We start from the raw sequence: 20,281 nt of genomic DNA on the forward strand, positions 1-20,281 counted from the left end.
AGAATCCAGTAAAAACTGTTACTTTCACATCTCTGCTCTTTCTGCTATTCAATTTTATAATTAACAGATGGATAGGTTTACGGATAGGTATATTTTTACTCTTTAATTGTGAAACTGAGATCCCACTTTCCAGCTACTGATCACAGTTCACTTTATTCAGCTACTCGCTGTAGGCTTCAGAGTTTGATGCTGAAGCCAATCAAGACTACAGTACATAGCCTTTACAAAAGGCCAAAAATGAGAACAGGCACTTAGTGTCTGCAGACTGTTTTGCATTTCAACTGTGACAAACCATTCCAAACATGCTAGGCAGCATCTCAGGGTGCAAACTTCAGATTGCTTCTATGCAGCATAACATTTTAAATGTTTTATGCCAGGAACTGAACTCTAGTCCACAGCTCCAAAGTAACTGAGCAAAAAGTACCACTACAGCGATAAAGTGCTGGTGTAGGAGCACGGTCTTTTAAAACTGTCACCAATCATCAGGATCCTGGATACATACCACTTACCTGTGCTATCCAATGAAGGTTTCTCTCGCCCTGGCACATCCTATGTTATTTCCATGGAAATCAATAAAATTCATTTTATTGATTGTACAAGAAGCAGCTGGAAGTAATTTTTGTCTTAAAATCAAACTGATGATTATTAACAGCATATAAATTTAAAAGTCAGAGAGATTTAAATGCTACATTTAAATGCTCTAAGTACACAAGTTGTGAACAAGGACATTCATAGGAAGAGGATAAAAAAAACTGAACACATCTGTTTTCTACAGCATTTTGGAACATATTGTGAAAACAATCAAGGGGGAAATGGAGGGAATACATCAGGTCTTCACAGGAGGATCCACATTTTTTCACTTCTCAGATCTACTGGAGGAAGGAATATAGGAGAGCTGCTGCTCAGAGATCTGAAGTGAGGGTGAAGGACTTTTTCAAGAGCACGCTTAGCTGCTCCATTTCACTGTCATGTATTTAAAGGATGGCCTAAAACCTGACTGTGACAGAACACAACTTGGACCCAAGCACAGAGATACATACACTTCCTATTCCAGGAGGACCAGTGCTGCGCTTTTATCTTTCTAAGAGAGAGGCAGGAAACAGTAGGGGCAGAAAGTTTAAGCATTATCCAGAAAGAAATAATTAGCTTAGTAACTAGCACTACTATGTACTTTTTATAGGATACAATATTTTAAATAAAAGTAGCTTTTCATTGTACTTTTGTCAATAATTCCACAAAATGAATAATTACGTTGTGTTGTCTTCCCCATACTTTTTTTTCCCCCTATCACATTACCTGCTTAAATACAGCCACTTAGAGGAATATCTCTTAGAAGCCAAACTCATTGATTTGCTTCCTTGGCTCCCTATGAATAATCTTGTGAGATTTAAAAGCTTCTACCTCCTGTGTAAGGAATATATGCACTATAAAGAAGTTATTCACTCTGAAAACATTTGGCTCAGGAAAGATTCATATTTATAGATTTCAGTCTATTTGATTAATCTTTTGATTAATCTTTTTGATTAATCTTTTCTGCAAAAAAATGAATTAAAATGCCTTATCATAATCGTATGAAACAGAATAGGGAAGAGAATTACTTTGCCACCCTTCAGTCATTCATCATCATTAAACTGCATAGAAATGGATGAACCATATTTATGCCTAGATACAAAAACATACGTCAATGCTTACCACATTTCAATTTCACTCAGACCGCATGTGGATCTGTACACCACGCCTAACCTAGTTAAAACATTTTCCCTCCTCGATACAGGCAAAACTTATGTTCTGCAAGCACAGAATCTAGTAGAATCAAAAGTACTTCAAGCATACACTTGAATTCAGACACGGCCTTGGTCACACACAGTTTCTGAAACTTAGCTGATGCCTCATTTCTGTGGTAATTGGGCCTGCTGACGCAGTTTTCTGAAGTGATGTTACTTCACCTTAGAGAAAGTAAACTAGGTATCGTTGCAATCTATACAGATAACCAATTATGTAAGCTGGTCCTCTCTTGAAATTATTGGTATAGAACCAAACCAAGAGGACGAATTTGCAGAGCACTTTAAAGCTGCCTTTCTATGGATACCAACGTGTAAACTTCACTGAAGTGAAACAGCACATCTCCTTCCTGCAGTGAGGTAATGATACTGTTAAGAGCCTACCGTCTGGCCAAAAGCTCCAGGTATTCTAGAAGACAAACTGTGGGTTATACTACTACAAAAATATTTTTGTATATTATATAAATCACATCCTGCTTCCTTAAACACACATGCAATTAAAAATGACTTGTCCTTTTGTAGTAGCACCCTACCGTTACCAAAGTGAGCCAAGAGCTCACTGGTTCAGATTATTTCCTCTTTTTGTGAGTTCTTGGGTCGTCTCTGCATGCTTCCCCCTCTCCCCAAGTAGTCTGCAACAGCCATCTTCCACTTCCACAGTTTCGGTTTCTGACTGAAGGACAGTTCAGTCACCTGTTCTTTGGCAGTCACCTGTTTCAGATCTGTGGCCTTTCCACTAAATAAACAGTGGCGGGTCACACATTAACTACCTCTACAAAAAAAGAAAAAAGGGGGATATAATAATGAACGGTGGCACTGCTTGGCAGGGCTTCCTTCAAGTGACTGGCTAGTATATACAAGTTTAGTGTCTCAGCATGCCCTCAGAAGGGCAATGTGACCTACTTACTTGCAAGACCTCAAGGCCTGGGAATAACAGTGGACAAAAAAATACAGGCTGCACTCCAAGAAACGTAAGAAAGAGAGAGATTCTCTATGAATTTCATCCCTCAGAGAGCAACTGGGGGCTACTCCCTCTCCTCTGGGACTCCTGCAAAGGGCAGCCAGCCTGCCCACCCCCCCACCCCCAGCCAGAGGCCTCCCGTGCTCCCAGCACCACCGAGAACCCGCGAGCCTCGGGGCAGAAGACAAAAACAAAACAAAGTAAAAAAAAAAAAATTCGGAAGACAGCAAAAAGCCCCCAAACCGCTGTGTCCCCCAGAACCACCCCCCCCCCCCCAAAGCCCTGGCGCTGCCCCTTTAGTCAGCGGGGCCGGCGCCTGAGCGTCCCCTCCCCCACCCCCAGCCGCGCGCCGCCACCAGCCGTTAGCGGCGCGCGCCGCGGCCCCAGCCCGTATAAAACGGCCGCCCGTCACACACAGCGCCCTCCGGTCCGGTCACCCGCCGCTACCGTCGCCCCAGCAACAACGCGCCCGGCCCCGCCGACCCGCCCAACGGCCGTGGGAACTACGCGTCCCAGCAGGCGCCATGGCGGGGCCCCGCGGCGGCCCTCCGTGCGGCCGCGCCGGGCCGGCGGACTACAGTTCCCGGCGTGCCCGGGCCGCTCCGCCCCCGCCCCGCCGCCGCTGCCGCCTTCCCGTCTCCGCGGAGGGGTGTGGGGGGGGAAATAACGCCGAAGTTGCCCGCGGTCAGCTGATCCCGGCTGACAACAAGGGGCGCGGGAGGAGGGCGGCGGCGGCGGCGCGGGTCCTGCCCTGCCGGGGCGCCTCGCCTGCATGGTCGGGGCGCGCCGCCACGGCCCCTGGGGGAGGAGAAGCGGGGCGCCCCCCCTCCCCGGCTGCGCAGGGGAGGAGGAGGAGGAGGAGGAAGAAGCGGCTGGGACCCGACTCCTTAGTCACCGGGTACCGGCGGGAGGAAGGGGAAGAAAGGTGGCCGCTGGGTTGTAAACAATAGCGCGGCTCGCGGCGCCCCGTTTGGGGCCGCCTTTGTTCCCCGGCGCGGCGCGTCCCAGCCCCCGCCACGGCTCCCCGCCCGCTGCCGCTGCTTAGCGGGAGAAACCCGGCGCTTCCCCCCTTTCTGCTCAGCTGCTGCTCGGGATAACGAGGAGCCGCGCTCGGCTTAGCCCGAGGTAGGTGCACGGCGCGCAAGCGAGCCCCCAGCTCCTAGCGGCGTTATGTAACTAACGCAGAATTGCTGAAAAAAGTACCTGCCCGTCATGTTTGTTTGGTTCGTGGTATCAGAAATGACCGAGCCACAAGTGTAAGCGGTGCCTGGGGGCAGCTAGCGCACCCGGCTAGCTGCCCAGCACCAGCAGCTTGAAATAAGCAATTGCTCCCTGCAAGGTGGAAAAATGGCTTATTCTGGAAGGAGACCTCCCCTTCCCCCCCCCCCCCCCCCGCCAAGAGTCAGCCGAAATGAAAGTAGCTCTGTGGGCTTGTGTGTTTGAAAGGAGGGAGGTGAGTGGGCTGTGGGTTGATGTGGGGAAGGTAGGGCGCAGGGCCCCTGCACAACTGCAAAGGAGCATGTCGAGACAAAGACTGCTTGGTGTGCAGCATACTTGGAGCAGTCACTTGTTTCGGAGGCCTATTTTGGCAAGTTGTATCTGACAGAAAAATCCATCTTATGTCAGTGTGGCTGTGGTAATGAATGCTGTTCAGCAATACTAGGAGGAGCATACAAAGATATCTAATTTTGTTTATCTGGCAAAGTACATCAGGAAAGTCCCTGCAAATAAATACTGTGAACTCTGAAGGAGGAGCTTAGCTGTAGATTGAAAGCAGAGAATTTTCTAGTATTGACACAATCCCGTGTGTGTACCTCCATATGCACTTGTGCATTTCTGATGTCTTTTTTTCCTCTGTATTACCAATTAATCTCCTACCACTCTCTGCTTTAGAGAAACATTTGCACCAATCTGCTGAAGTACACCACACTGATTTTTATTTTTTTCCCCCCACATCACTGAAAATACATTATCTAGCTAAGCAGAGAAAGAATGTTTTCCAGCATTTGGGTACATCAATAGATGAAAACAGCCACATTGTTTATTTTGGAGTAAGGAAACTTTGTCTGCACTTAACATTAGACTCTTTCTGGAAGGCCAGTCAGTGTATGAATCTTACAGAAACATGTATTAATTCTTCAGAATTGGGTGGTGACAGAATTCCTTCTGTATTTCTTTTCCCCTGTGAAAATACTAAATTTTCAGCTGACTTATACACATATCGTTGTTCAAAAACCCAAACAGGGAGGAAAAACGTTAAAGAAATCTGAAGATGAGCGCCCACACACAAACTGCAGAGAAAGGACAGAACACAACACTCCTGTGCCAGGAAAGCTACGTTTGCAGTGGGACAGATGAAGCAATCTTTGAGTGTGACGAATGCGGGAGCCTACAGTGTCAGCGGTGTGAAGAAGAGCTGCATCAGCAGGAAAGGTTACGGAACCATGAACGGACCCGTATAAGACCTGGCCATGTTCCTTACTGTGACTCCTGCAAAGGTGCCAATGGGAACATAATGCACACCAGTATGACAGGATCTAGGCAGAGAGCAGCAGTGAGGTGCCAGGTGTGCAAAATCAACCTCTGTGTGGAGTGTCAGAAGAGAACACATGCTGGGGGGAACAAAAGGAAGCATCCCATCACTGTGTACCATGCTGGCAAAGCCCAAGAGCAGGAGGAGGAGGAAATGGATGAGGAGACCAGGAGAAGGAAAATGACAGAGAAAGTTGTCAGTTTCCTCTTAGTGGATGAAACTGAGGAGATTCAGGTAAGAACTACTGTGGTTTATTTGAATGGGCAAGATATCCCTAGCTTCTGTGTTAATCACACCTCATAATAGTCTGTTAGACTAAACTAATAGTGTAACAGACAGCAACAGTAACAAATTGAGGATAGTCTGTTCCTGGCACTGAATGAATATCTTGGGCCAAAAAGACCCTGGTGCCTAGGAATGGCCTTGCTCATGAGATCATCAAAAGGTCAAAACCTTATGTGTGGCAAGAGCCTCCTCTAAGAAGCTTGGTAAGTGGAGCTGGTGAAAGAATTGACTGTACTGAGATGCATGCAATGAAGATAAGCGCTCTCTGTACAGGATGCTGATCATTCCTGAACAAAACTGAACTGAGAGGATTCCAGTAGATATCCTGCAAATGGGAGTGCTGGCAGCCAATCTCTTACCATATGACTAGGAGTGGGCACTGTACCAAGCAGTACTACAGCCCCCTGTTACTCTCCTTTAGCACCAGTAAATCTGTCTGATTTTTAGGAGTGGGATAAAGTAGAAATAGCTGTCCTATAAGGAGTCTTGATGTGTGCCATCCAAGTCCTACAGACCCCACGATTAAGCTATATTGCTAGTCACAGGTATTATTCCAAGTTAGCTTTTTCCTGAATGAGGGGCAGACCGGCCATCAGTTTGGGGTAGGCCTGCCAATAATAATGATAAAAGTACTCATTGGCTACAAACAGCTGCTTAGGAGAAATTATTTTACAGAGGCTAGTGTGCAATACTTGCAGTTACTTAACTCTTCTGTTGGCCTTTATGCTTGGTAAGCATAAGCACTTTACAAAAGGCAAAGAATCCCTGTTTTTATAGATGAGAAGAACAGAAATATAAAAATGCCATGTGTGGAAGTCACAGAGCAGGTTACAGAATCGTTTAGGTTGGAAGGAACCTCTGGAGATCATCTAGTCCAACCTCCCTGCTCAAGCAGGGTCCTCTAGAGCATATTTCCCAGGATCACATCCAGACGGGTTTTGAATACCTCCAGCGAAGGAGACTCCACTGCCTCTCTGGGCAACCTCTTCCAATGCTCTGTCACCCTCACAGTGAAGAAGTTTTTCCTCAGGTTTAGGTGGAACTTTCTGTGGTTCAGGTTAGTAGCACAACTAAAAATTTAACCTCATCTTCTGACTTCCAGTTTGCATCCTACATGTTAAACCTCATCCAGCAGACATTGAAAGAAAATGTGTGGTCACTTGGAGACTCAGTGTCTGGTTGCTGTAATTTAATGTTCATGCTACTAGCGGTAAAAGAATTGCGATGATATCCTCGTTGTTGGTAGGCTAGTCATTTGCATCCATCGTATTAACAGCTAATGTGTCTGTCTTGCCAATACTGTAGAAAAGATGCAAGATACTTGTCACGTTTTGGTCAGTTCAAGTACGCTGACTTAAAGTCGCGTGGCTTTTGGAGGAGGAAGGGAGGAAAGGATGATAGTCCTTAGGATGTGCTGACATAGGAAACACACAATCCACCTACAGGACAACAGTGACTGTAAATTGAGTGAGTGACTGAGTTTCAGGTTTAGTAGCAGTCCTAAATTTGTCTGCGTCCCTCAAGTGTACACATTTCCTCATAATACATGGAAGGTGCAACTCTTACTCTTAAGTTGCAGGCTTTTCAATAATCTTTATCTGGCCACTGGAGCAAATTCTGAAATGCCTTAGCACAGGGCTGTCCTGCAAAGCTGCTTGCAAACTGTGGTTTCATGTGGTTGTGCTGTTGTAAGTTACCTTTATATTCATGAATCTGTAATCGTTATTGAGGCGGACTTCTGCTCTTGCAAGCAAGTGCTTAACTAAAATGTCATGGGCAGTGAAGCCAACCTTCTTATGGGAACAGCAACTGTACTCTATTGGATTATAACAGTTTGATCAGAACAGAGTTGAAAAAGCTCTCAAATGATCCTTGCTGCTTATCAAGATGCTGAATCAGAGTTCCTCCATCCGGAGTGATCTTCTCTTTCTCATAGCTGAATACTTATGTGACATCTCACAGCCAGTCTCGGAGCAGTTTGAGAGTTCTCAATCAAAATATTTTCTAGCAGCTGGAACTTGAAGAGTGCTTGCTGCTTTGGTGAGTTTCTGTTAGTGAGTATGAGGACCTTTATTTAGAGAGGGTTGGCAGTTGACTAGCTCTGTAGACATCTTCTATAGCATCTTTTGCTTTTGATAATGTTGAATAGCCAATATAGCTGTAGGAAAGTGCTCTTAAGTCTTTTCTTTTGTGCTTATCATTAGAGAGATGATTACTGATTACTTAGGGAGAAATCTTTGGGATGTTCTTTATTTAAATATAAACACTTTCTTCAAGATGCTGAAACTGTAATAACCTGAAATGTGGAGATTCAGGGTCGTGTGTGTGTCTTTAATATATTTTTAAACCTTCTTTGACCACCTGTTTTTCATCTTTGAAACATGAAGATTGTTGCATTAATTTGGAAATAAGAGGGAACTGCTGATCTATCAGTGGCAGATTCTGCCATAGCAGTGATAAATGCTATTCCTACAAAATTAGGCAGAACAAGTTAAACTGCTGAGCAAACATGACACTAAATGCTGAGTGGAGGTACTTGCTGATATGTACAGGTTTACTGTCCTCTACTTGAAAGTAATTCAGTGAGGCAAGAATTAAGGGCAGAGAGATTTCAATTTGTTTCTCCTTTGAAACTCGGAGTTGTTAAGCACAAGTGGGTGTCTCCCATCTCATTGATCCTGTTGGCTTCCAGAAGCTGGTAGTTCTGAAACTCAGGGACATGTTTATAGTGTGGAAGCAATGACTGAGCTAGCAGATTCAGAAGCAGTATAGTTTCATCTGTGAGGAGCTGTGCCTGAGCAACAGGCTGAGAGGCAGAGATTGTTAGCTGGGGCTCAGCATTGCACTAATACAGCTATAAGAATTCTGAGATCTGCATAGTTGTCTTCTGTCATGTTGCACAGATGTACTGGCCTGCTCAGAGCTAGCTTGGAGCTTTTTGCACTTTGCAGACATGTCCTCAGCTTTCTGAGCTTATGGCTTGCTTGTGCTTGTTTCAAATCCACTTAGTCAGGAAAGGTCCCATTTTAAAGAACTATGTGTAAAACAGTTGTTTGCAGAGGAGTGGCAGTAGCTTAAGTTTGTCCCTGTGAAGTGCAGGTTTCTGTGATGTTCATCAAAACAGTGCTGTATCTGCGCATTTCAAAATGATTATTTTGTGTTAAGAAGAGGTTGTGACACGTTAAATTCAAAGTCATGCTGCATATCTATGGAAGAACCAGAGACAGAGGTTGTTCCTCATGGAGTACGATCCCTACTGTCTCATGCACCGTATAGCATGGCCCTTGGTGACTCTTGCGACTCAGTCCCCAGCCGTCTTGACTTACACTACAAGTTTTCCTTTCTACCTTCCAGGACTGATGTCCCCCATAAGACCTTGCTGACTACTTCTATGAGAAAACAAATCTTCTCCGTGTTTTACAGACTGGCATCACCAGCAGTGTAGACCCTGTTCTACATCCTTTTTCTCAGGCTGTATTATGTTTTTGCAGTTTCTCTTTACACAACATTAAACTCATGGCCTTATCTATCACATATCTAAAGCTGAGTCTTCAATTAAATAGTTCTTGATACCTGCAGCATCTCTTTGTTAATTGCCTTTGACACGTTTCATCTTCCATCCTACCTTTACTCGGAATGATTTTGTGACTATTATTTCCTGAGCCAATTGCTTTGATTTTGTTGCTGCTCTCTTTACATCTTGTACATCTCGTCTTTGCCATGTTAGATTCAAGCTGGGTGTCGTCTTTTTTTCTACGTGTAAATCCCCCAGCTGCACCTCCTGATCTGCTCTGTCAAGATGTCAGCTTTTCTTTCCTATCTTTAACTTGTTGAACTTTCAAAAAGGCCGCTCTTCCACGTGGGAGGCACTTCACATACATGAATTAATTCTGTAAGTTCCTATCTCATTTAAAATGCTGCTTTACACTCAGATCTATTTAAAAATATAGCAAAAACCCAACAAAACTGGATTGAGGTTAGAGTTGTTCTGAGTTCTGATGTTGTCTCACTGTCTCTTGAATTTTCTGCTGGTCTGTAGCTGTCTCTTCCTTGTACTTACATGTATGCAGTCTCTGGAACGGGAACCATTTTTGCTTGGTCTTTATGAAACACCTTCACAATAGGGATCTTTACCAGAAAGCAGACTTATGTATCAGTTATACAGTCAATTCTATTTACTGCTACTTCTGACACAGGAGAGAAGACATACTTAATGAGGCATAACAGCAAGTTTGATATTTTTATCTTAGGGAGCAGATGTTGAGAGTTCTTACCACAAGATCTGAACTTGCTTGTAGTCTCACCAGTGGCTTCTACGATAACGCTTTGTCCAAAGCTACAATTAAGGAAACTCAGCATATATAGTCTATAAAAGTAGAGAAAGTCTTTCCTTGACTCCAGTGGATAGGGGACATGCTTGATCATTATTAGTTTGCCTTAAAGAGTTCACTGATCTTTGACCAGGAACTAGCTCTGTCATAAGAAATTACCCAATCTCTGTTTAGAGCATTTGAAGGTACTGATAAAAGGTACTGACTTAGTAGCCAGTCTCTTAGCAAGGAAGCAGGAAGAAAGTTTTTGTTTTTCTGCAGCTAGTCACTGTATAAAAATAGTATCCCCAACAGTATAACTGTATATGGGAGAAAGGAGCATCCTTTCATTTCTAGGTCTCCTCTGAGGCACCCACAGTGAGCAGTCTTTCAGTTAGCATTTTTTTCCCATTAGTGTTTTTTTAGACATCTCCATCTCCTAAATCCAGCCCCATTCATTTAGTTCTTTATATTCCTTGTAGCAGGGTTAGATACCTAAAGGATTAAGCGCTTTACCTCAGAAAATACTGAGCAGGATCTCTATAATGTTGTGCAATCAATTTACATGACACAGAATGGTCTGTCGCCCTTATTTAAATGCTAGCCATTTTATACAATCATTAAATAACCAGCCTCTAACAGCTAACGCTCCATGTGCCCTCCTCTGTCCCCTCTTGTTAAAAAGTTCCACATACAAAGTGACAACTCTTTGGGAGTGTTAGCTGCTTTGCTTGTATGCAGTCCTACTATAAACCTGCTGAAAGTGTTGTGGATTTTCCTTGTTATGTACTGACTTGAGCCTAGGCAAAGTCTAGGGATGAGAGAATGGAGAGTCACTGAGAATATTTCTTTCTAGTGAAGGATTCCATGTCAGTCAAACAAGGCAACAAATGTCTTCCCTCCTGAGAGAAGTTTGCAGTCTCTTAAGCTTTCTCTAGCACATATTAGTGCCTACTAGTTCCTATGGCATGCTTGCTTAATTTAATGTTGGAGAATATTTTTGTACTTTCAGGGTAGCACTGTCAACTAAGTTTCTTGTGGTTTTAGTCCATATCGTATAGTCTGAAGAATCACAGCTGGTATTTTTGCCATGGACCTGAAGGAAGAAGAAAAAATGTAGAGGGATCCAAGTTTTTTTAGGTCACTGTGATCTGGCAGATCAGAATATGTGATTTCTGTCCCTCATATCTGTTGTTGTACTAGAGATGAGTTTTCCTCCTCCTTATGCTTCAGGGAGGTTTTCTTGCCAAAGTATTTTTTGGGAGTTTGCTGTCCTGCACTCCAGGAATTTTTCTCTTCTCGCTTTGTTATTTTTGAGTATTCCTCCCCTTCTTAGGCTGTTACCAGTTTGTGGTTTCCTCTCCCACCCTTCAGTGCACTGGTTTTCTGTCCTGAAAAATAAAATAGTAGGAAAACTACCTTGCAATTGCTACTCTTTCTTCCACTGGACAAATACCAGTATTTGGAAGGTTATTTTTAGGAGACAGAAGAGGTGCCATCCATTCAACAAGTACACAAGTCCTTTAACGGTCCTAGGCTGACTGCTAGCTGATTTGAACATAGTCATTAACAAATATTGCTTCATTTTTTACTCCTGTCAAAGGGTGAGACCCCCTGTATTATATTTTTGGTTGGGGGAGAGAAAAGGAGGAGAAGGATGTCCAAACTACTTGGAAAGACAGGAAAGAGCAGCTGATACAAGGAGAATATGCCTTTGAGGGCTGTTCTCCCTAGCTGCTGCAGTGCAGTACCTCACCTTCACGTGGACGCCAAGCATCAGGTACACCAGTGGCCAAGTTGACCAGCTAGATTTGGTACACAGGGTCTCAATGGCAGTACCAATGCTGCAATGCTACATGGTCAATGCTAGCTTGTTTCAGGAGCACAAGGTGCGCAGAGCAAGAAAGACTCAGAACAGCTACCCCCTTTCTTTTTCCTGGTATTGCTCTTCCAACTTCTTCATCATGTAGCTCTCCTGGGCTGTAATTAAAATCTCCTGCCTGCTCTCAGTCTCTTTTGTCCACATGCTGAAATGAGTATAGCTGTGGAAGAAAAGAAGAGTGAGTCACAGGTGAGAGAAGCCAATAGCAAGCCACTCTGGAACTATCTGTTGCTTCATTCTGTGAGTTCCTGAATTTTAACTAGATAGGGCTGGGGGGACTTCTAGTGCTTCCTCTGCTGTGCCCCTGTCTGCACTTGTCTGGTGAGCCCTCTTAGGCTCTTGGGTGCTGCTATCAGGAGAAGAATGCTTGGGGTGCAATCCAGGAAGGAAAAGGGATCTGGCAGTCTGCTCTTCTCCAGCCCCTGTGGCCTTTTCAGCTCCTTCACTTCTCTCTTTTGCATGAGTGACTGAGAGGCAGGTATTGCGGCAGGTATTCCTTTAGTTTCTTACCTAGATTTCTACCTGGATTGTTAAGGCCTAGTTTTAGGATCACACAAAGGCAGAACTTTCAAGTTTCATCGGTCTGTCCCTCCGAACTTCCTACAATTGAAAAGTAACTGGTGTAATTATTTTCTAGGAAGAGCGTGACCATAATACGGTAAGTATGTAAATGCAAGCCTCTTAATAGGGGCAGTGGCAAAAGGTAGTGTCCGCACAGATAATGTAATTATCTTTAGTACTGAGGAAAACTAATAGCTATAGCACTAACTCTCCCACTGACTTTCTGTCTTCTGGCCAAGTCTCTTTACCTGGCTGTGTCTCTGCTGTTACAGCTATGAAATGGGAATGGTAATTGGTAGTAGTATGGTCAAGTTAACATCTCTAGAGAACTCAAAACAAAGGGTACTCAGGTTGCTGAAAGATTTCTATTTCATTCTTTAGTTTTTTTAAAGGCTCAAGTGACACTTTTAAAGCAGTAGTATTTCTGCAGCAGTTGCACTTACCTTGAAGTCTTTGTTTTTGAGTTAGTGCAAAAGAGAGAGAGGACAGTTAACTTTTCAGCTGTCAAACAGGTTAGTGGGCTATCTAGTCTTACTTCTGCTTGTAGCAGTTTTACATAACCCATTTGTCACCTCCAAAGGTAGCTTGTCTTATAATAGCAATATTTCAGTCTGTGCTGCCTCTTGGGTTAGGGAGATCCAATCAAATTACATTACCTCCTTATGTTCTTTGTTGCTCACAGTGGCCTATCTTAAAATCTATGAATAGATTCTCCCTCCTTGGATAGGGTTGTTGAACAGCATTTAGCTCTTATTTCTTTGACTCTTTCAGGAAAGAGTCCCATAATAGCATCTTCAGACATGGGCAGCCTCTGCTCTTCATTGTAGGACTGCCCATAGGTCCTGTTGAGACTTATTCTATTAGACTTTGTACAAACCTGTGAAAATACTATCCCTAAATTCTTTTGTCAGAGCTGTGGGAAGGAACAGAATAACTTTAGTCTAAAGATCATCAGCTCAAGGATAGTATTTGTGCAGGCAGACCCTAATAGAACAAAGCTCAACAGGACCTATGGGCAGTACTGGAATGATGGCATATCAATAAGTACAGAAAACTGCTGCTGGGAAAATGACTATCATACAGATGCATTCTTTTGGTTGAGTTGGACCTGTACCTAGCACAGGGAATAAGAGCAAAATTAGTTGAAATTGAGGAGGTGCTTCGGAATCTACTCTTAAATCCTCAGAGTGTGTCTATCTCCCCCCCCCCCCCCTTTTAATTTTTGTTCCCTGCATCCAATGTTGAGCCACTCGGAAAATGGGCCTGAGACTATGTAGGACTCTGATCTTGAAAACGGATGCCCATTATTAGCTTAACTGAAGTCTAGGAGATTACTTGGGACAGTATGATGTTAAATGTATGTACGTGTTTAATGGATAAAGGCTTAATTCACTACTGAACATTAGATTTTAACTACTGGTATGGCATATGCAATTTTATAAAATAATCCATTGGCATGGCCCTTTTGGGAAAACCTCCCCCAAGCTATCATATAATGTATTTGTAGTAACAAGTAGCTCTGTGAATAGTAGAATTAATGACGTCTCTTTTCTGCGGATATCTGCCTCCTGTCATCCATAGCTCAGCCATACCTGCTGTCTTTCTGGTAAGAAGCAGTATATGTACTGTCACGCACCAACCATCATGCCAGTATGCTTACTGGCTAGCGTGTACAGGCACGACTGCCCAGCTCACCCTTGCGTCTTGCTGGCTGAATGGAGTGAACTTTCCCTCAGAAAGGTTATCAGAGTCTCTCTTCTACTCTGCTGCTTATTTTCACCAAACTTTTAGGAAATTTATGTTTTAGAGGCATGTATTTCCTTACCAAATATGTCTATATTTGGCTTACAGATTTTAAGTTATATGCAAAAGACTTAGTTATTGCATACATGTTGTTCCTATAGGAAATCACGCACAAGAAAAGATATGGGAGACAAACTGGGGTAGGAAACCAGAACTACTTAGACTGAAGTCAGTCTTGATTCTTCTTGAGCACCTGCTCATGATCAAATCCTTATCTTCTCTCTTGTTCAGAAGCCTCTAAAAGGAGAAGGTAATGACCTCTTGAGATCCCTTCAAACCTGAATTATCCAATGATCATAGTGGAAAAAGAATTTGAATTAGGATAGCCCCACTCCTGCCTCTACTGATGTCATGGGTTTCACAGCAGAGTGTCCCTTCCTCACAGGGAGCCACCCAATCCTTTCTCACTTTCAGTGGTAGCAAGGAACACGTGGGAATATCAACAAAGGTTCATTGTGGGACAAAAGCAGGGAGTTTCCGGCAGCTTATTTAACAGCCAGTTGCACTTGAGTTGCTGGGATAAGCCAAATGTTGTCCTTTATGTTCACACACTGCCTGTCTGTGAGTGATGCTTGTGAAGAGCTCTGCAGAGATTTGAATTTTGGAGGCAGCACTGCACTGTGCTGCAGGTTATCCTTCTCAGATTCATCTTACAGGCTGTAGTTAGAGAAAGGTATCTGCTTTCTAGGTTTCTCTTTTGTTTGTTTTCAGTGTATACTGAAACTTTGACGTAATGACCTAACATGAGGACCTGGAGCTTTGCACATGCATCTTTAGGACTTCCGCATTAATCTACCCTGAATAGGAACTCTGGCTAGTTGTGTTTTAACTATATAAAACAAAATTTGCAGGCTGTGTCATAAAGAACTAGTCTGTGTTGAGGTAGGCTGATCTGATAGCTCTGTTTGGTTTCCAGCTTTAATGACTGATATGCTGTTCTTAAGATTCATTACCTGAAATTGTCTCAATTTTGTGTTTAAAAGGGCTGCCTAAATTACAAAAGGCTGCAAATTGTGCTTTAGCTTGCTTTGCCACCCTTTCTTCTGACTTCAGGTATAGTTTGACTTCTTGCAAGCGTTGTCTTTTTAAAGTTTTCTGCACTGTAGGGCAGAGCTGCTTGTATTGCAAGCCTGAAGTAATATTTTAAGGAAAATAGTATTTTCTTCACTTGATTGCTTTGTCCACTTGTGTTTGAAGACTGATTTGTTTCAGATGTTTGTGATTTTATGCTGTTATGTATATATGGATGTGCTTTTATGAATCTTGTAGCTTATTTTTCCATTGTTTGAAAGTGTTTTAAGTTTATATACTTTTTAGTGATTTAGTGGTTGTATATCAGAAGATGCTGTGGTATGCTGCGGGTTAAACAAATGACATAAATTTCATGATATATATCGTGGGATTTTTCTTTCTTGATTGAAGAAAATGTATTTTAGTTTTTAAACACTCTGCTAGAAAGCTCAAGCAAGTGTAAGATTTCAAAATGCAACAGCAAAAGTACCAGTATAACTCAAAATGACAGCGTAAGACTAACAAATGAAGGCCGTCTGAATACGGTGCAAAACGCTCCTGATTTTTGTTTTCAGCTATTGTGTGGTTGTGGCACAGCCCTAGCTTTGTGCACCGCTTCCATGAATATTAGTAAGCCTTAAAGATTTCTTGAATAGTTTTGGATGGAGAAAACTGTGGAAAAAAAAATGTCTGATTCACTTAATGTTTGTTTTGCCTGGAGGCGGAGTTAAAGCTGTATAAGCACAGGTCATTGGAAACTGTTCTATTTTGTGGGCTTTGTTCCTAAGCTTTAAAAGTTTTATTGTTTGAATAACATTATTTCTAAGAAGTTCATGGGCAGGAATGTGATTTTAGCAGTTCTTTTTTTCTTGTGTCTTCCTAAACAATTATCCTTTTATTATTGCTTAGATCTGGGAAACTTGTTAGCTGCATTACATTTCCAAATATGGGTGACAAGTGGGTTTCGGATCTAAATGTGGTCCAGAGCAGCATGGTGTGAGTTTTTGTTTTCTTTACAGCTAGAGTAAAGTTCCCTGTTCCTCCTGCTGAAGGCCTTCACCTTCAGTTCAGTTCAACTCCAAGGGAGTAGCTGCATGGATGGGTACATGACAATTGTTAACAATGAAATTATAACTGGAAAGAAGACATTAACCTATAATTGAAGAAAAGCTTTTCTTTCTAGAAGAGGTGACTTACTCTCATCAGCTAAGATTTATTATAAAAGTATGAATGAAACTCTGATACTAGAAATGGCAAAATGCTTTAGGGAAATAGAGGAGGGGCTGGAGGGAGATGTCCTTTGTTTTAAGTAAACTTACAAAATTTTCATTCTTAACTGGCATTGCTATGCACTTTAAGGAGAGTTTCATATTTACCCTGCTGTTGTGTCAAATATATGTCGCTCTTGGGTGGTGTGGTAGTATGCGTGGCTACGGAAATGTGGCTCCTTTTGCACAGTATCACCTGCTGCACGTGCAACTTTCCTCTGCTTTCTCAGATATGAGAAACAAAACCAAGAAGTAGGACTTGTGTCCCACAAGGTTTAGCCCTTTAGCACACTTACTGTGCTGACTTCAAATAGCTTAAGGGAACTTGTTGAAGGGAGGTAAATTTGACTACTGACAGGGGGGTGGTTGTGGATGGTTCTTTGGAAGTAACATCCCTGCACTCAGCCATGGTTAAAGAGGGGGCATGCACAAGAGCAAAGGTCACCTGATAGCATACAAGCAAAGGGTCTTCAACCTACAAAAGGAAGGCTTTTAATTTGTTTTCCCATACTGCGTGGAATTTATTGCAACAGGATGTTGTAGGAGCCAAAAGTATGAATAGGTTTACCAACGGGTTAGACAACCCCCTGGAGGGTAGGTCTACTGGTCCTCTATCAAACGTGATCATTAGATGCAGCCTCTGCTTGGGAAGCCCTTTGGCATCTGACTACTGAGAGCTAGTAAAGTATACTGGGAAACATTTACTCTTTTCTTCTTTAAGTTCTTTCTCATTCATTACTGCCAGACTATTGGACTAGCTGGACTTCAGGCCTAGTTCAGTACATTCTTGTGCTTCTAGATGATTTGCTTGTCTGAATCACTCCCAGGTTCCTTCCTGAAGGAAAATCTGAGTGAGCCTACAGCATTAGAAAAGGGTAAACAGCTCAATGGTTAAGATATCTGATGTGATATTTAGGGTGACTTCTCTGCTGACACCTAGATTAATGATTTGGAGCCAGCTTTTGCTCACTCTGGCTCAGATATCCAGCTCCTCTTCCCACAGTAAGTTGACCTGACATTGGTAGTTGTTAAAGTACATTGACCACAAAAGAACACTGGTGCTGTGGGCATTTATGTTAGCTCAGCTTGGGGCAGTTTCAGCTGCAGTGGAGTTTGAGTTGGCTTCTCTTTCTTACTGGTGGGAATGCATTGCAGAGCTACCATTATGTTAACCAGAACGATCAGGTCCGATCGGGTGCTGACTCTGGCGAAAAGAGAGGTCCCTATGGAAAGAGGTTGGGGGAGGAAGGCAAATAGAAAAAACCAACAGGCTGGAGCAGAAACGATTGTGTTCCTCTTTGCTTACGCACTTGTAACATTATCGTATAATCACATGTGATTGCTTTTAGGAACTATCCCCTGAAGGACTTGCTTTAATACACAGAGGTGTCTCTGGAGACACTTAGAGAAACTGAATGTGTTACTTAAACTACCTTCCTGATGATGTGCTAATAATTGGAGCTACCGAAAAGCAGACCCTCTCTTGTGTGCAAATGTATCTTGAGCGTGTCTTACTGGTCTCCCATAAACACTGGAAAAGATTCTGTGAACGGAGTTTTGCTCTCTTTATTTTCTGTTTTCCTCCACACTGTGAGGCTGCCTTAAATGCTTTGAATCAGGGAGTAGCTACTGCAGCCCTACAGTCCACAATTTTTCTTTCTAAACCCTTCCCAACTACAGTCTGGCACACTGGCGATTTTTTATTTTCTTTCTAAGTCTGGATGCTGCTGATAGGTTTGACCAGAGTAAATGGGGCTGTGCAACGTTTAAACTAATTTGCTGATCTAAGAATAAACTTGTTCGAAGAAAGCATTTATTACCTCCTGACCTCTGTGGATCTTGTATCCTGAGACCTTCTGACTGTACTCGCAGGGGAAGGGGGATGGCACTTTGAGTTATTCTTGCCAAAAAAAAAAACACCCGTGGAAGGCGGCGTTGTGTATCTCTTCACTTGAGGAAAGAGCCAGGGATCTTCCAGAAGTTGAGTCAGGCGAAAAGGGAAGCCCTATTTGTTTTGGCTGGTGGGGATTCCTTGAGGAGGGATCACAATGGAAGTGGTAAATTTAATCCTTCTCAAATAGTCTGTCATCTTTTTCCCTATCACATAATCTGTTGGGTAAAAACTTTTTGGAAAAAAAATGCAACAGGTAAGCAACCATAATGAGAAGCATGAAATCTTTGAATGCCCAGGCTCTGTTCTGCAATGAAAACAAGGCAGGCTCTCATATAAAGCCCTAATCAGTTTCATTGTTTGGTTTATCTGTTCCCTGTTGCTCTAGTATCTGAAAAGAAAATGCCTGATTCTCTGTCTTAAATTAACATGACTTATGTCATTTAACCTATGTAAAACCAAAGAAATGTTACCTGCTGAAGGTTGTCCACTCATGTGTTTTTGTGTGTGGGTGTTTGTATGTCTCCAACTGAGAAAAGGAAAAAAAATATATATGTGAAATGGACCACTGAGGTGGTTGTGGTGCTTCTGTAAGATCCAGTTTGACCTGCTTTGACTACCTGCCTCCGGTGCATAACTTTGCTTCTTTTTTCTTCTCTGCCCCACAAAAATCTGTTCTGCTGGAGTGTGACAGAGGCCATGCCAGGCAAACTGTGGCAGGCTGTGTTTGGGAGCCCTCTGCTGTGGATAGAGGAAGCACAGCTGAACAGAGGAGCCTTTTCTCTCTGAACAGGTGCTCAGCCTCTGTGGATGATGCAAGTTAAGGTCACAAAAGCACTCACCTGTTTTTGCACATGAATTCAGAGGCTTGCTAGGAGAGCAATGCTACTCACAGTATCTGCCACACTCTGAATCCAAGAATCCAAGTCACTGTTCCAGCAAAACTGGAAGTAGCTTATGCTCCCTTCTCTAGATGGATTGGCACAGTAAACTGGGTGACATTATAGAAACTTTATATGTTATAGCTAATCACAGCAAGGTATCACTTTCAAAACTCTACATGGTGGAACAGCCTAAATCTCATTGATATATATGTGTTAGAAAGCTACTTTGGAATATTTTGCTTTGGACTTGTTGGTGCTTCAGAAACTTGTGAAGAAATCTGAACAGGGACTGATCACTTATTAATCTTACGAATCCTGAAACCAGCTGTGCTTTCTGTGTTGACAGCTCCAGTTGCATAGTTGTAATATTTTTCTCATGTTTCTTATTTTTGGAAGGTGAGGAATGAAGAAGACTTTATTAATAAACTGGACTGCAGTCCTGACCAACATCTAAAGGTAGTGTCCATCTTTGGGAACACAGGGGACGGCAAGTCTCACACTCTTAACCACACTTTCTTCTATGGCCGGGAAGTCTTCAAGACATCTCCAGCCCAAGAGTCATGCACAGTGGGAGTCTGGGCAGCCTATGACCCTGTCCGCAAAGTGGTGGTGATCGACACAGAGGGCCTCCTTGGGGCTACTGTGAACCTGAGCCAGAGAACACGGCTGCTGCTGAAGGTCCTGGCCATCTCTGACCTTGTCATCTACCGCACTCGTGCTGACAGGCTACACAATGATCTCTTCAAATTCCTTGGGGATGCCTCAGAGGCTTACTTAAAACATTTCACCAAGGAGCTAAAGGCCACTACAGCCCGCTGTGGCCTAGATGTTCCTCTGTCCACTTTGGGTCCTGGTGTCATCATCTTCCATGAGACTGTGTACACCAAGCTACTGGGTTCTGGTAAGTAGGCAGTAAGACACTGAATTACAATGTGCTAAGAATTTTCAGTGCTCTTCACTGCCATGTAGAAGACAGGGATTTGGGTTTTGCTTTCACTTGTTCCAATCTGGCAGCCAGGCTATAGAAGTAGCATGCCATTCCTTGATGGCAGCCTGACTACCCCAGGCCAGCTAGAATAATCCTCTTAGCTGGCTGGACATCGGCACTGAC

General features: G+C 43.2%; 1 protein-coding gene across 1 annotated transcript in view; it reads left to right on the forward strand.

The window, feature by feature from the left end:
- The first annotated feature begins 3,433 nt into the window (after positions 1-3,433).
- Positions 3,434-20,281, forward strand: part of ZFYVE1 (zinc finger FYVE-type containing 1) — a 28,737-nt gene continuing 11,889 nt past the window's right edge. The window contains exons 1-3 of the mRNA XM_009670403.2: positions 3,434-3,867; positions 4,987-5,509; positions 19,567-20,071. Of these exons, the coding sequence (XP_009668698.2) occupies positions 5,015-5,509; positions 19,567-20,071 (1,000 nt within the window). The 5' untranslated portion in view covers positions 3,434-3,867; positions 4,987-5,014. The remainder of the gene's footprint in view (positions 3,868-4,986; positions 5,510-19,566; positions 20,072-20,281) is intronic.

Source organism: Struthio camelus, chromosome 5 (genome assembly GCF_040807025.1).
Source record: "Struthio camelus isolate bStrCam1 chromosome 5, bStrCam1.hap1, whole genome shotgun sequence".
Lineage (NCBI taxonomy): Eukaryota > Metazoa > Chordata > Aves > Struthioniformes > Struthionidae > Struthio > Struthio camelus.